Source organism: Suncus etruscus, chromosome 7 (genome assembly GCF_024139225.1).
Source record: "Suncus etruscus isolate mSunEtr1 chromosome 7, mSunEtr1.pri.cur, whole genome shotgun sequence".
Lineage (NCBI taxonomy): Eukaryota > Metazoa > Chordata > Mammalia > Eulipotyphla > Soricidae > Suncus > Suncus etruscus.
The window spans coordinates 78,806,051-78,822,167 of NC_064854.1; the positions used below are offsets into that span (position 1 = coordinate 78,806,051).

At 35.7% G+C, this 16,117-nt stretch overlaps 1 protein-coding gene across 1 annotated transcript in view; it reads right to left on the reverse strand.

Annotated features, from left to right (window-relative positions):
- Nucleotides 1-1,356: 1,356 nt before the first annotated feature.
- PRIM2 (DNA primase subunit 2) overlaps nucleotides 1,357-16,117 on the reverse strand; it is a 244,655-nt gene continuing 229,894 nt past the window's right edge. The window contains exons 13-14 of the mRNA XM_049777644.1: nucleotides 13,345-13,413; nucleotides 1,357-1,882 (exon numbers count right to left, since the gene is read on the reverse strand). Coding sequence (XP_049633601.1) covers nucleotides 1,658-1,882; nucleotides 13,345-13,413 — 294 coding nt within the window. The 3' untranslated portion in view covers nucleotides 1,357-1,657. The remainder of the gene's footprint in view (nucleotides 1,883-13,344; nucleotides 13,414-16,117) is intronic.

Sequence of the window (16,117 nt, forward strand, 5' to 3'; positions counted from 1 at the left end):
ACAAGGCAAGTAAAGGTTGAGACAGTATCTCATTTAAATCTATGGTATGTTCAAGAAAATGTTGCCCTGCAGCTGAAAATAAAAATTTGACCAGCTGACATATTTACATTCCAATCTGGTTTAAGTACTTTTCACTTTACTTTTAAAATATAGTGTTTTTGAGTCCATGTCATCCTTTTAAATTTCATTAGTATGGGACTATCGTGAAGACACAAAGAAAGCTCCTTCCTTCATTAGGAAGAGAACTGAAATAGATTATAATGTTCTCACATAACCCAAGATAAGTAAGGAGGAATTACACTTCAGTTGTTGGTCTTCTATCTAAAAGCTTCAAAAGACAGGGTGAGAAAATCGTCTAGGTCAGAACTTCCAAAATGATACAGCTCCTCAAAACAAAATGAGCAGTATCCGTTTGTCAAAGAGATGAAAAGCAGGGCAATGATCCTCATATTTACTAGATTTTGCTGGCACTGAAAGAAAAATGTTACCACGTATATTAGAATATTTGTTACTGGCTAGCAAATTTACTAAGTCAATCTGGCAACAAAGCAACCACAGAAGGAAGGAGGTATAGAATTGGGGGGTAAAGGGGAACAGTTCAGTAGGCTAGAATGCATGCTTTGTATGCAGGAGGCCTGGGTTTAATCCCTGGTCCCACATGGTGCCTCAGTAACCCAGAAAGAAGGTAAGAAGTTGGAGGTAGAATAACAATTTTTCATTTTTCTTATAACTTTCTTGCTTTAGTAACTGTTTATTCATCATGAATCTGTCCCCGGAGCAAAAGGAAAATGACAGCAGATAAGGAATACTATCATTAAAAAAAAAAACAACACAAAAAAGAACCCAAACTTCTTAATAATGTAATTTACCACACAAAGTCTGTTTATCTGAATTCCCAAGTCATGATTCATTTCAGCAGGCTGAAAGGAGCAAAAATCTCTTTGCTGATAATCACAAATGTACAACCTAAAAGGGAAAATGTCTAAAAATTGTATCTTTATTGGATGTCAATAGTGTATAAGATATTGCAAAGTCCTACTCAAAACTGAGGTAACAACACATGCAATGGCATAGGTCCAGGAAGATTATGGTTTACACAGCAAAGCACTTTGTATGCTGGGCCCAGGTCTGATTCATGTCTGAGTGCCACCAGGAATAGCCTCCTACCCCCACTTCTAAAACAACAAAAGAATTTGTTATCATCAAAATCTTGTAAATAAATATTCTCATAAAATTATAACATTTATTGACAAAAATGATCCAGAAAAGAATTATTTAAAACATTATCTCTACATCCTTAGGGGGTTATATTTCAAGAAAGTTCTTTTCTTTCATCAAAGAAAAACATAGTGAGGTCTACAAGCCTAAGAAGTACGAGCACACAGAAATGGAATGAGGTGGAGGGAAAATTAATAAAAAGGCATTAAAAAGCCAAATCTAGGGTCAGTGTGGTAGTACAACCATGTGGCACATCTGGGTTTGATTCTTGGCATCCGATGTTTCCCAGAGAACTGCCAGCAATGATTTGAGTGCAGAGAACCAGAATTAACCATTGCACACTACCAGGTATGCTCTCCAAAACAAAACAAAACAAAACAAGCCAAGCCAAGTCTTAAAAAGTTGATGAAAGTTAGTGAGTAAAAAGGATTACTAAAAATCAGTCACTGAAGTAACTCTCCAGTCCCTCAATATCCATTTCCAGAGAGGAATTTAAAGAGGCCTGTGAAGATAATGCTTCCTTGGTTTTCTGAACACTTGCTTTGTGTTGAGGAGTCTTTGGTTGAATAGATTCCTTCTTGATGTCTTTGCCACCATTTAAAATCCGCTGGCTCTCAAAAAAGAATTGATTAGGATGACTCAAAGAAAAGCCACAATCATCAACCTATAAAGGAAAGTAAAACAAATATCATATTAACACATAGCACTCTTTATTTGCGTAGTATAAACATCATATTTTCTTATCCATTCATTGTCTTGATTGGTAATTACAGATATATGGGATTTATTCATTACCATTCTATCTTTTGGCTTCTGTGTATTTGTATTTCTTCCCCATACCCACCCCTCATTTGTTTTTATTTGATTGTTTATATAGTTTATACCATTGAGTCTTTCCATTTCTTCAGTGTCTGATTTTTTTTAAGAAGTATTGTTCCAGGGGCTGAGTGATAGCACAGTGGTAGGGCATTTGCCTTGTATGCAGTGAATCCAGGATGGACTCTGGTTTGAATCCCACATCCCAGATGGTCCCCAAGTCAGAATCCAGGATGGACTCTGGTTTGTATCCCAGCATCCTTTATGGTCCCCAAGTCAGGACTAATTTCTGAGCACACAGCCAGGAGTATCCCCTGAGTGTCATGGGGTATGGCCCAAAAACCAAAGGAAAAAAAAGTCTTGTTCCATTCTTCTCTTCCACTAGAGTCATTACTGTAATTTTTCCAATTCCTGACATTTTCTCTGTAAAACTTAAGATGAAGAAGACCAGGGGAACACAAAAAGTAGGACCATTTGAGCATGGCAAAGAGAATGCCTAAAGAGTGAAAGATGGGCTGAAACTACCTGTAATTTTTATTATGTCAAAAATTTTCACTGAATTAAAAAAAAAAACAGAAAGATTCTATATAAAGTAGTTCATGAAAAGGAATCACCAATCAGCAGATCCTATCTTTATAAAAGCAAACATAAAGCTTGAAAAGAATTTGGTGTATAAAAAGGCCGTTGATTTCTGTGTGGTAATTTTATAGCCTTGCTGCATTGCTATATGCACCAATTGTTTCTAAAAGCTTTTTGGTAGAGTCCTTAAGGTTTTCTAAGTATAGTATCATGTTATCTGTGACAGTGAGAGCTTGACTTCTTCCTTTCCTATCTGGATTCCCTTGATATCTATTTCTTGCCTAATCGCTATAGCAAGTACTTCCAGTACTATGTTGAAGAGAAGTGGTGAGAGGGGGCAACCTTGTCTTGTACCAGAATTTAGAGGTAAGGCTTTTGTTTTTCTCCATTGAGGATAATATTTGCCACTGGCTTGTGGTAGATGGCCTTGAGTAGATTGAGTCATACATCAATAATAATAGGGAAGAAATGGACAGTAAGAAAACAACCCCTTTCATATTAGTGTCAAACAAACTCAAATACTTTGGAGTCAACTTGACTAAAGATGTGAAGGACCTATACAAAGAAAACTATAAAACCCTGCTACAAGAAATAAGAGAAGACATGCAGAAATGGAAATCCATACCCTGCTCTTGGATTGGCAGGATTAACATAATTAAAATGGCAATACTCCTCAAAGCATTGTACAGATTTAATGTGATCCCTCTAAAGATACCCATGACATTTTTCTTTTTCTTTTTCTTTTTTTTTTTTTTTTGGTTTTTGGGCCACACCCGGCAGTGCTCAGGAGTTACTCCTGGCTGTCTGCTCAGAAATAGCTCCTGGCAGGCACGGGGGACCATATGGGACACCGGGATTCGAACCAACCACCTTTGGTCCTGGATCAGCTGCTTGCAAGGCAAACGCCACTGTGCTATCTCTCTGGGCCCACCCATGACATTTTTCAAAGAAATGGATCAAACACTTCTGAAGTTCATTGGAACAATAAACACCCACAAATAGCTAAAGCAATACTTGGGGAAAAAATGTGGGAGGCATTACTTTCCCCAACTTTAAACTGTATTACAAAACAGTTATCAAAACAGCATGGTATTGGAATAAAGACAGACCTACTAAGATCAGTGGAATAGGCTTGAGTTCTTGGAGAATGTTCCCCAGATATACTGTCACCTAATTTTTGATAAAGGAGCAAGAAATCCTAAATGGAGCAAAGAAAGCCTTTTTCAATAAGTGGTGTTGGCACAACTGGTTAGCTACTAGCAAAAAAGTGAACTTAGACCCTCAGCTAACACTATGGACAAAGGTAAAATCCAAATGGGTTAAAGACCTAGATATCAGACCTGAAACCATAAAGGATATAAAACAACATGTAGGTAAAACAATCTATGACATTGAGACTAAAGGCATCTTTAAGGAGGAAACAGCACTCTCCAAACAAGTGAAAGCAGAAATAAACAGATGGGACTATATTAAGCTGAGAAGCTTCTGCATCTCAAAGGAAACAGTGCCCAGAATACAAGAGCCACCCACTGAGTGGGTAAAACTATTCACCCAATACCCATCAGATAAGGGGCTAATATCCAAAATTTACAAGAAAAAAAAATCTAATCCCATCAAAAAATGGGGAGAAGAAATGGACAGACACTTTGACAAAGAAGAAATACAAATGGCCAAAAGGCACATGAAAAAATGCTCCACATCACTAATCATCAGGGAGATGCAAATCAAAACAACTATGAGGTACCACCTCACACCACAGAGAATGACACACATCACAAAGAATGAGAACAAGTAGTGTTGGTGGGAATGCTGTCTAGTCCAACCTTTATGGAAAGTGATATGGAGATTCCTCCAAAAACTGGAAATTGAGCTTCTATTCGATCCAGCTATACCACTTCTAGGAATATACCCTAGGAACACAAAAATACAATACAAAAATCCCTTCCTCACACCTATATTCATTGCAGCACTTTTTACCATAGCAAGACTCTGGAAACCACCAAGATGCCCTTCAACAGACGAACGGCTAAAGAAACTGTGGTACATATACACAATGGAATATTATGCAGCCACCAGAAGAGATGAAGTCATGAAATTTTACTATACATGGATGCATATGGAATCCATTATGCTGAGTGAAGTAAGTCAGAGGGAGAGAGATAGACACAGAATGGTCTTACTCATCTATGGGTTTTGAAAAAAATAAAAGACATTTACGCAATGATTCTCAGAGACAAGAGAGAGGAAGACTGGAAGGTCCAGCTCAAGACATGAAGGTCAAAAAATATAAAAGAATTTGGAATTCTTTAAGTTGAATTTCTTGTTCATATTAGGAAATTGCTATTTAATCATAGAACCCAGTATTTGATCATGTATTAATTAAAAAATGGGCATAAAACGAAATAATTTGGTTGTTCTGGAATCTATTTTAAGTGTTTTATGTAAGGACAGAGAGTTTTCTGATAACTTGGCCATAATGTGGATTTTTTTTTTTTTAAAGCAGTTGAATAAGAAAGAATGAGGCCTTGGCTCCTTCTGGGTTCTGGTGCCACTGCTGATGGCCTACCCAGCCAGGTTTGTGTCTGGAAGACAATAGGGGTCCTCACATCTTAATCCTTCCACAAAAAAGAAAATGGGGCTGTCTTGAGTCTTTCCCCAGTCTCCTTCTGGGTCCCAGCACCATTACTGATCATTTGCCCATGGGGATAGTCAGCTCTGTGTCTGGGAACATGAAAACTCTGGTCTTAATCCCCTCCACCAAGTGTGAACGGGGTCTCCTTTGCACCCTTCCCTCAGTCTCCTGCTGGGGTCCAGTGCCATTATAGAAATCCTCCCATCTTCCCCCAAACCATGTGGATACTAGTGAATCTGCATGAAGTCATTTTAACTTGGATCAAGATATACCTTGAGCCACATTTCATACAAGAAATTTAATAGATCACCTTTGTAAACACCTGATACTCCAGCATTCCAAACCACTAAATGCAAAGATCAATGGGGAAGCTAAAGAAGATACCAACAGTGGGGAATAGAGAGAAATCCTGGCAAATCTCCAAGTCCACCCAAACACCTGAACTTTATAGATGAGGACCTAAAATAAATGGTTTAGCAATGGAAATCAAGAAGTCACTAGCCTGCAAAATTAAGAAATCTTCAGATAAACAATTCAACCAACTCAAAGAAGAACTCTTTCAGAAGATTATAGAATCCAAAAATGAAACTGAAAACTAAAAAACATGTTAGCAAGCCATAATAGAATCACACAGGTGGAGAATTGCATAGATGAACTTGAAGACAAATTGCAAGCCAGCAGTGATAAAGAAGTCAAAAGAGAAAGTAGAGAAACCACTGGAAAAAATGTAACTGACCCTAACTGAACTACTCAAAGAACAATTACACAAACAAAATCCCTAATTGTAACAACAACCCCACTCAATATAATGGCACAACAGCTCTTTCTGTCAATAGTTTTCTTAAATGTCAATGGACTAAAATCTTCCATCAAAAGGTACATAGTAGCAGGATGTGTCAGGGAACAAAATGCAGATATCTGCTGTCTGCAGGAAACACACTTAAAATTAAAAGTTCAGGATAGGGCCAGAGAGAGAGCATGAAGGTCGGGCGTTTGCCTTGCATGCAGAAGGACAGTGGTTCGAATCTGGCATCCCATATGCCAGGAGAAATTACTGAGCAGAGCCAGGAGTAACCCCTGAATGCCGCTGGGTGTGACCCCAAAACAAAAACAAACAAAAAAGTTCAGGATAGACACAGGCTCAGAGTAAAAGGATAGAAAATGATTATACAAGCTACTGGAAAACAAACAAACAAACAAAAGTGGAACAGCCATACTCATATCAAACCAAACTAGGTTCAACCTCAAGAAAGTACTTAAAGACAAAGATGGTCACCACTTATTGATCCGAGGAAAAATAGACCAAGAAGTGCTAACTCTCATCAACATCTATGCACCAAACATAGAGCTAGCAAAATGTTGTCTAAAATAATGTTCTAGTGCTTTTATCCAAAGAAACTGATGCAGAATGCATTTGGAAGCAATAGACTCCCACTACAGTGATTGCTATAAGAAGTATTAATGTCTTAATTGTACTATGTCTATAACTACTTGATCTTTCTGTCCACAGTGGTACTTGAAGATATAGGTTTGGTCACTCTACTTCCACAGTGCAATACTATTAGACTCAGAAGATACTGTTCATTAAGATAATGTCACAACAAAAATTCTAATCTACTGAATTATTTTTCTACTGAATTATGCCTGCTAATATAACTGAATGTTTATATCCAAGATAGCAATGTAGTATGCAACTGCATGATATAAACTCCTGCTACAGAGCTTACTCATTGAATGTTATTATACTCTGTTTTAAGTTGTAGGTAGTTTACCATTATACCATAATGTTAATGATTTTAGTTTGCTTTCAGGAAAGAAACCAGGATGCTCAAAACTACATGACTTTTCATGGTGCAGACTCCTCTTACAGTGCTCATTACCTTATCGCTTAAAATTTACCTCATCAATAATGATTGACCTAGAAAATGGAAAACTTGTCCATCTGACTTGCCAGCTATACATTTTTAAGCATTCTGACCCATTAAATCTAGGCCAGCTTTTCAACTGTAACCTATGTATAATCCTCAGTGTCTCTGTGTCTGCATGAGTGTATGATGTGTTGGCCACATCCATGTTTGTTTAATATCCATCTGTAATATACATAATGTCTATGTTGTATATTGTCTGTCTCCTGTTATATATGACCCTTCCCCTTCATCCCCTTTGCTTACTACCTTACAAATCCTTTTCTAGTTTTTCACTCTTTCTCCTCAGACCTGTTACCTCGCCCCTTTAACTCTTTTTACCCTCAGTTCTTAACTCTTCAGAAACTGGAACATTCCCTCAACCCCAGCCAGCTGCCAACCAGCTCCCTAAGTGAAAAGACAGATTCCTAGCCCCACCTTGCCTCAGCCCAAGAAGATGCCACTGCCACTGCTGCTGAGTTGCTTTCAGCGGCCCCTTACCCCCACCTCCCTTCACTAAGGACTATGCTTGCTACCAGATTCAGTTTCTGAGAAGCCCTCAGCTCCAGAATGTACATTTCCTGGTATGTGACTGCTGGGAGCCATTTTTCAGATTCCACAAGGCCATGTTGCAGTCTGAAGCTGTGCTCTAGATTTTATCCCTTTTAACCCCCCTGTTCCGACTATTTCAGAAGACTAAAAGGTATGTATATATATATATATATATATATATATATATATATATATATATATATATATATCTCCTTCGAATATTTCTTTGGACATATTTCCTTAATAAGTATAATTCTTTTCATCTATCTTATTATGTAGAGGCAGCTTTTCCCATTCTTTTCTTTTCTTTCTTTCTTTCTTTCTTTCTTTCTTTCTTTCTTTCTTTCTTTCTTTCTTTCTTTCTCTCTCTCTCTCTCTCTCTCTCTCTCTCTCTCTCTCTCTTTCTTTCTTTCTTTCTTTCTTTCTTTCTTTCTTTCTTTCTTTCTTTCTTGATCTATTTAGTAAAAATTCTACTTGATAACTCTTTGGTGCTCTTAGTTCATGTTAGAACCAGGATATTGGGTTTGTGTGGCTTGTTATTTCTACACCATATGCACCAGTAGTACCATGTGGTATTGTTCCTTTTTGCATAGGCACATTAAAATGGTGAAATCTTACATGTGGAAACAAGTTCTTATCTAATAAGAATAGAACACATAAATTTTATATTGCAGTGGGGCCTTATACCCTGAACACTTGCATAGTGATTAGGCTTAGGGTCCAGGAGATCGGACATTAGCCATTCACTCTGAACCTTGGATCCCATCTATGGGACCAGCACGTTTTTTACACCAGCACCTGGAACTGGTCTTCTACCAGGGACAGCCCTACTGCTGACCAGCATCAAATTTCTCCAGAGTGGGTTCATATGACACCCTGATGACTTGGTAACAGCAATACTTGTTTTCAGGGCACTTTATCTGGGAGTCTTCCTACTTCACTAAAAGCAAGTTTTTCCTTTGCTTTATGATATAGTCCATTTCTGGGCTTGCTGCATCCTTGTTATTTCTCTATACAGCACGCTGCCCAGAAAGAGCATCATAAAAAGAAAGTCACGGTAAATTAATTTCTTTTACTGTTGGCTTTTCTTCCTTAGTTCTTTATCTCTATTAAAAAAATTCCAAAATATGTCTTAGTTTTTAGAGTAGGTTATATATCTCCTATTATCCCATTGTTAGGTCATGTCAATATAAGTTTTTATTAATAATGTCATTGTTAAAGAAAGCTAATGTTTTTATTCATTACACTTTATTTCATTGAGTTTGTTGTTTTACATTATATACTCAAAGCTTACTTATTTGCAGAAAATAGGATAGCTATCAATATATGTTCACTTATAATCAAATAAATTATTTGACTGAAGCTAAAAAAAATTCCCATGTTACCAAGAGTGTCTACTCTCTCAATAAAATTATTTTATTTCACAAAGAAATGTCCTCCATACAGCTCTTAGTCTGACAAATTTGGGTTGGTTGTATTTTCATTTTGACTTATTTTAAAATATTATTTAAAAAATTCTAAAACATCTTTCATCTTGCTTGACATCAGTGATATTTGAGTGGCTATTTATCCCCCAAATATATTTGAGTTTCTCCGAAAAAAAAAAAGTAGTTGTTTTTATGAGATCTACTGATATAAAAAGGAAAGTCACTTATAAAAGCTGAATTCCTACAAGGATCAGAAGAAAGATCATATTGCTGAATATATATCATTAAGCTTCTTTCCTCTCTGAAAAAATCCAAACTAGTGTTGACATGAAACGAAGGCCTATTTTATTGTTCTGCGTAATGTTATGTTTCTCTCTCTGCAACTGCCCTTTCTACATTTATTTTGACAAGTTAATTTTACTTAATTTGTGGGTTTATTAAGTTGCATAATAACATGATAAAATTATAAATTATTGGATTGCATTTTTGTGAGTGTTTCAGACTGTTATTTTTTGTTAAAATCATGTATATATAGCTGCCATTCAGTTTTCCTTCATCTTGTTCAGAAAAATAATACTAAGGAGTTTTCTTTTTGGTAACAGTTTTGGTGACTGAAGAGATGGAAATGTGAGGAATATACAATAGAATGAAAAGAGATTTTACTTCAAAATCAAATTAGAAAAAATAAGGGAACTACAGAATTGGTAGTTGTTATTATTATTAATTAAAATAAATACCACCATCAAAACATATACAAAAATATCTTCCAAAAAGGAGTAGTTAATTTGTTTTAGTCTATATTTGGAAATCGTAAATAGTTAAGAGTTCTCACCATTTTATCTGCTGTAAATCTTTTGTTTCTCTTCTTGATCCTGTTTATATTTCATTTACATTAAAATAAGGATTTTCTTTGTGGGTGATAATTCATTAAGTTCTGTACATATTGTAAAGTACTGGAAAGGGTATTTCTGAGAAGCACTTTCATTTTGTCCCAAGATACTTTAAAGCATTAGAAATAAGATCAGTATATTTGGTTGAGAGGACTAACAATGGCTACCTATCTGTAAGGCTAAGTAATAAGCTTTGGATTTTATCCTAAGAGCCCTTTTGTTTTAGGGCACACCTGAAAATGCTCAGAAGACCATTTCGGAACCATATTTGAACCCAGGAAAGCTGCATTCAAGGCAAGTTCCTTACCTATTGTATTAGCTCTCTGGACCAAGGTAACTTTTTAAGATTTTTTTTTAGAAAGTAAGTTAATTTTCTCTATTTTAAAGATCACCATAGTTGCTGTTGAAAGGAGAGAAGAGTGAAATGGGCACATGTTGTAGATCCTGGGAAGCCACTGCAGTCATCCTCGTGCGAGATGATGGTGGCTTCTAGTCCAGTGTTCAAACTGGTATTCATAATAATGACAATAATCTATTAGAAAAACTCTTTGCTCTATTTGGTATATCTATGGTTACAGGAAAATGTGTGATACACTTTTAATAAGATTTCTAGAGATTCTTAATTAGTGAAGGTAAAATTATGCTCAGCTACTTGGAAGAAAGAATCTAGAAAAATTCAGTACCTAATGTAATCATAATTATTTTTGTCTCAAAAAACTTATTGTAGACAAGATAACATTGCACTATGTTAACATTTTTGGTTAAATAAATCTACTTATTAAAAATCTTTTTAAATTATGCTTTAAAAGGTTAATCTATAAGGTGTAATAGCTCCATTTGTATTAAGAAATTTGCCGAAAGATAAAAACATTGTAGCATAAAACAAGTTCCCTAAAAATACTGAATAAAAAATAATTTTGAGAAGGCTAGCATTTGACAGCTACCATGTGAAGAACTCTTAAACATTTCCTTGAAAATCAACACATTATGCACAATGACCTTCACATAAATAAAGGCCTCATATCTGTCGCAAGGAATGTATATTTTGAAGGAATGAAAGCAATAGGATTTAAGCAATTATTTTTACCAATGGGATATAAAGGTTTTAATCAAGAGATTTTGCAATGACAGCTTATAATGAGGCAGCTGGCATTACCAAAAAGGCCATATGGAATCAACAGAGTACTGCTGTAAATGGAATCAATTAACAGGTTCATTTTCAAAACTTTAGCTGAAATGAGTTTGATAACAAAGTCTTTTTTTTTTTTTTTTTTTTTTTTTTTGGTTTTTGGGTCACACCCAGTGGTGCTCAGGGGTTACTCCTGGCTGTCTACTCGGAAATAGCTCCTGGCAGGCACAGGGGACCATATGGGTTTCGGGGATTCAAACCAACCACCTTTGGTCTTGGATCGGCTGCTTGCAAGGCAAATGCCGCTGTGCTATCTCTCCGGCCCGATCACAAAGTCTTAAGGAAAACAAATGCAGGGTGGGACCAGAAGAAACCTGACAATAAAAGTACATTCTATTTTTTTTTTAGATTTGCTTTATTTAAGTAATGTGGTTATAAAACTGTTCATTGTTGGGTTTCAGTCATACAATATACACCATCAACCATCATCAGTGCATCCTTCCTGCCACCAATGTCTCCTGTTTTCCACCCATCCCACCCCTACCCCAGCTCCTACCTTGCTCTAGGGCAGGCAGGCAAGTTCTCTCTCACTCTCTCCCCCCCCATCTGTCTTTCTTTTTTGAATTGTGGTTTGCACTTTGTTAATGGAGAGGTGCTTTGCATACACTCTATTTTTAAATTAAATAAGAAAAAATTAATAAAGAGGCAATCACATTTAAAGATCTGTAATAAGACAGCTAATGAAACAGCCTTTCTATTTCATTAATTTATATATGCTTAAAGTTAAAACTATCCTTTATATAGGATTTAGACATGTCTTTTCTATATTTACATTAACCAGAAACCATGTTTTGTTTTAAGTTAGAAAAAGTAATATGCATATAAGAACAATCAATAGGAAATATACTAAAAAAGCATATTTGAGAACAAAAAAGACTGCATCACTTTGTAAAGTTCTTAGGAACATACATAAAATTAAAGTTTGCCACAAATGGGGGTGGGATGTAATTAGGTTAGAAAAGTGGTCATGATAGTTGGAATTAATCACTTTGGACAAGAATTTGGTGCTGAAAGGGAATAAAGTGACATCATGGTACCACTTCATTAACAATGGTACAAAACACAGTGTCAAAAAGAAAAAAGGAGAGAGAGAGAGAGAGAGAGAGAGAGAGAGAGAGAGAAAGAGAAAGAGAGAGAGAGAGAGAGAGAGAGAGAGAGAGAGACACAGAGAGACACAGAGAGACACAGAGAAACACAGAGAGAAGTAAAATGCTTGCCCCAGAGGCAGGCAGGGAGATGGTGGGAGGAAAACTGGTGACATTGGTGATAGGCAATGTGGAAAGGTAAAGGGTGTGTTTATTGTATAACTGACACTCAATTATGAACAATTTTGTAAAAACTGTTTGGGCCAGAGTGATAGGACAGTGGGTGGAGTGTCTCCCTAGCACACTGCCAACTGGTTTTGATTTCAGCATCCTATATAGTTCCCAGAGCCTGCCAGGAGTGATTTCTGAGCAGAGAGCCAGGAGGAACACCTGGCCCCCAAACTAAACCAAAACAAAATAAAAAATTGATGTTAAAGAAGTATCTGTTATCTGGTAAAATTCCTATTCTGATAAAACTAGTAAGGATTTGTTTTTCATATTTTAATGGTCTTTAGCCTTTATATTTTATAAAAATTGTTTTTAATAATATTTTTACAAATATAAAGTCCTTGAATGTTATAATGTTGAAATATAATTTCAACACATGTCTGTTTAAGGGAGTTGGATATCAATTATTTTTAAAGTTGAAATTTCCAAAAACATATGGATGATACTGTGTGAGCACTAGATCCACAACAAAATGGTACATTGGGCATGTGATAAAAAATTGCTAGTCCTCAGTTTTTTAAACTATGAAGGTTAGGAAAATGCTAAGTCCTCAACACTCATCATTACACAGGCATTGCCATATTTTATAGAGCAGCTCAGTCAGTCAGGTTTAGGCTCATATGCTCTAAATGAATTATTTGAGTCAGATTCAAATCCAAGACTCCGGGGAGAGCCAAGAGGGTTTGGATATGGGTTAGGTATTATGTGAGAATTGGCCTTGATTTTATCCCCAGCCACCCACCCCCATTGCACAGCATCCTTAGGCCCTGGTATCGAACTGGTTGGCCAGAAGTGCATCTGAGACAGCTGAAAAATGTACTTACGTTATGTATCATCTCAAAGTACTTCTGACAAGCTACCTGGTAATGTGTTCCTTTTACTAAATCCAGAATCTAAAATGGAAGAAAGAGAAAAAAATTAGATATTAATTAAACCACTTTAGCTCACAGTTGTTGTCCTTTATAGAATTTTCATTCCAGACAGGATATGAACTAAATTATGTAGCACATTGTACCTTCTGCAGTCTGAATGCTGTGATAATTTTGACATTATACGGTGGCTGTTTAGGTCACCATTAAATGACAGATGGCAAGAGATAGTGAATGATCTTTTTTCACCTACCAACTGAATTTCATTATCTTTACCTTGACAATAAGAAAAACTATTCTAATATTAGGACTTTGACAAGTTATTGTCAAATATCAAATGACAACATCTCTTCAAAAATCAAAGATATAAATCATGTAAATGGTTGGTACATGAAGCAATCAAATTGACTAGATTCTTATTTTCTACTACTGCCAGTTTGTAGAGATAGAGCATAAAATACAGATGTGTGTTCATCAGGAAAATTTAATATAAACCCTCTGATGAATATCTGTAGAAAGGCAATGCTTTTACCTTGAATCAGATTTGTACTTATTTTTGAAATGAAGTTTTTTCTAGTAAAGCTCAGCAGAAAATGAGAGAAAACAGTTTATTTTGAGCACCTATTAGGAACATCATCCTATCTTTTGTAAATACGATTTGCTTTCCAATTCTATTTCATGTAATCTCTTCAGAACAGTGCAAACCCTCATTCTTATCAGCAGAATGTCATGCCAGTTGAAATTTGTAAAGTTTCACCCGTCATCCCATCAAATAAATAAATTATGTATCTGACTTGTTTATTGAACAGAGTAAAATAGCTATAATTAAGAGATAAACTTAAATAAGGAGAAATAAAATTTTGGAGAAATATTAATTTCCCTTTTCAGAAAATTAAAGTGTTTGTAACAATAAGAAATGAACATAAAATCTCAAATTTCTGCCATCCTCATTGAATATGACTTACATCTTTTGAGAGAAATATATACTGTCCATCTGGAAATGTAATTTTATAAGACTGACAGTTGTACTTAAAACAGCATTTTTACTGATTACTTTACAGATTAACATATGGCCCAAAATTCATAAATATCACTTTTAACTGAATCCTGTATGTATATATAATTGAATCCTTTATGTATATTAGTACATAGATATCAACTAATCCCAGACCCTGCCTATTTTACTTAATGACTTTTCTTGAATTGTTGGAGAAAAATTAAGAAATATTTAAGTATTTTAAGTTATTGGTGTTTTATAAACAAATTCATTATCTTTCAAGGAATTCTGACATTTTTAGCTCATTAGATATGCAAATTGCAAAATAATTTGCAATTGATTACTGGTAAACATCAGTGATGCTAATGTGATAATATGTAAATTACAACTTTGGAGAAAAAGAACTCCAAAAATAAAATTAAGCTTTCTTCATATATGCATAAGAGTACACATCTACACTATGATATTTATAAAACATTTGTTAGAATTATGTCAAATTTCCTTAATAACTTCTTGTTAGTTTAGGAGCCATTACAAACTGTTCAGAAGACAATATCCAGTCCTAGGGATTGAACTGGGGCCAAATATATGCAAGACAAGAACCTCACCCCTACTTCTCTGGTCTTTTCCTTATTAACTTTGTTTTACATATGTCACAGACTGAGTAAAGCAGAGTTATGTATCTTGAAATTTTAAGTTGTCAAAAAATCCAAGTACACAATTCCTCCACTCCACTCCTGCAGCTGTTTAATGCTCTTCCTTAGGACTGAAAATATGGCATAGTGGTAAAGCAGTTGTATGTGTGAGGGCTGGGTTTAATCCCTAAAATCAGTCTTGAGCACTTTTCCAAAGCAAAAACAAAAACAAAACAAAACGAAACAAAAAACCCCAACTTTTTCCTCTGAAAAAGTAACTACTCAAGGGGCCAGAGCAATGGCACAGTGGTAGGGTGTTTGCCTTGCATGCGGCTGACCTTAGGACAGACCACGGTTCAATCCCCGGAGTCCCATATGGTCCCCCAAGCCAAGAGCAATTTCTGAGTGCATAGCCAGGAGTAACCCCTAAGCATCAGTGGGTGTGGCCCAAAAACAAAAGAAACAAACAAAAAATAACTATTCAAATACAACAACTTTAGGTCAAAGGTGAGTTAAAGGAGAAAAATAACAAACAAGGATCAAAGAGACAGTACAAACAAGATGGTGCCTTGAATATGTCAATCCCAGTTTGATCCATGTCCACAATATACCGCTCCCCAGCACCACTGGTGTAGAGGCACTAGGGATCATTAACTTTATTTTAATGATGAATAAATACATTTTATAAAAGAAATATTTGTCTCACGAAGGACGTTTACTGCAGAATTAAAAAAACAAATACAACTAATAATCTTATTTTCCACATGCAGTATGTTTTTAAAATGAAGAGGAAATATGAAACATTACTCAAAAATTCTACAGAGGATGAAAATAATTTCACAGTGTGATGTCTATTAGAGAAAAAGGAGGTGAAGGGAGGCCACACAAGGTTGCCCCCTTTCACCATTTCTATTCAACATAGTATTAGAAGTTCTTGCCATAGCAGTTAGGCAAGAAAAAGATATTAAGTGCATCCAGATAGGAAAGGAAGAAGTCAAGCAGATGACATGATATTATATACAGAAAATCCTAAGAACTCTACTAAAAAACTTCTAGAAACAATAGATTCATAAGTAAAGTGGCAGGCTACAAAATT